General features: G+C 42.2%; 1 protein-coding gene across 1 annotated transcript; it reads left to right on the plus strand.

Moving 5' to 3' along the window:
- Positions 1 to 147: 147 nt before the first annotated feature.
- On the plus strand, positions 148 to 679 carry LOC107581029 (methylcrotonoyl-CoA carboxylase subunit alpha, mitochondrial-like). The gene is made up of 2 exons (XM_016266617.1): positions 148 to 272; positions 429 to 679. The coding sequence occupies exons 1-2, from the start codon at positions 162 to 164 to the stop codon at positions 642 to 644; spliced, it is 327 nt and encodes a 108-aa protein (XP_016122103.1). The 5' UTR covers positions 148 to 161; the 3' UTR covers positions 645 to 679.
- Positions 680 to 773: the final 94 nt, after the last annotated feature.

Below are 773 nucleotides of genomic sequence, written 5' to 3' on the forward strand. Positions count from 1 at the left end.
ATTGATTTGATAATTAATTGTTAATATAGTTTAATTTATTTAGTAAAATATAATTATTTAAAGGAAATCATTTATTCACTATTACGACTGGTGAAACATTCAATATAGGTCTGTAACCTATATTGAACGGTTGTTTTCTAACAGGTACTGTGGAGTTCATCATGGACGCGCAGCACAATTTCTTCTTCATGGAGATGAACACGCGTCTGCAGGTGGAGCATCCCGTCTCAGAGATGATCACGGGAACAGACCTGGTGGAGTGGCAACTGCGCGTAAGATCAAGCTCATGGACTTCAGAAACTACTGAAAATATTCACTTGTTTCCCAAATGTTGCAGATACGTCCACAAGGGGTCACAATCGCACCTTTCTTTACACTTAATCAGTTTTATTCGTTTTTTAATCAGACGTGGTGTCTTCGTTCATCAGGTGGCTGCGGGGGAGAAGTTGCCCCTCTCTCAGAAGCAGATCGTGTTGCGGGGTCATTCTTTTGAAGCCAGAATATACGCCGAAGACCCCAATAACGACTTCCTTCCCGGAGCGGGGCCGCTGCTACACCTGTCCACGCCGCACGGGGATCAGTGCACACGCATAGAGACGGGGGTTCGAGAAGGTACTCTACATTTAATCTCACGTGACTTATGATTTACCATTTACAGGTGAAAAAATAAAACAGTTTGAGGAGGTTTTCAACAACAACAACAACAAAAATAAATGGCCGTTTTGACCATTCATTTACAAACCCGATTCCAAAAAAGTTGGGACACTGTACAA

The sequence above is a fragment of the Sinocyclocheilus grahami genome, unplaced genomic scaffold (assembly GCF_001515645.1).
Source record: "Sinocyclocheilus grahami isolate Dianchi unplaced genomic scaffold, SAMN03320097.WGS_v1.1 scaffold65110.1, whole genome shotgun sequence".
Taxonomy (NCBI): domain Eukaryota; kingdom Metazoa; phylum Chordata; class Actinopteri; order Cypriniformes; family Cyprinidae; genus Sinocyclocheilus; species Sinocyclocheilus grahami.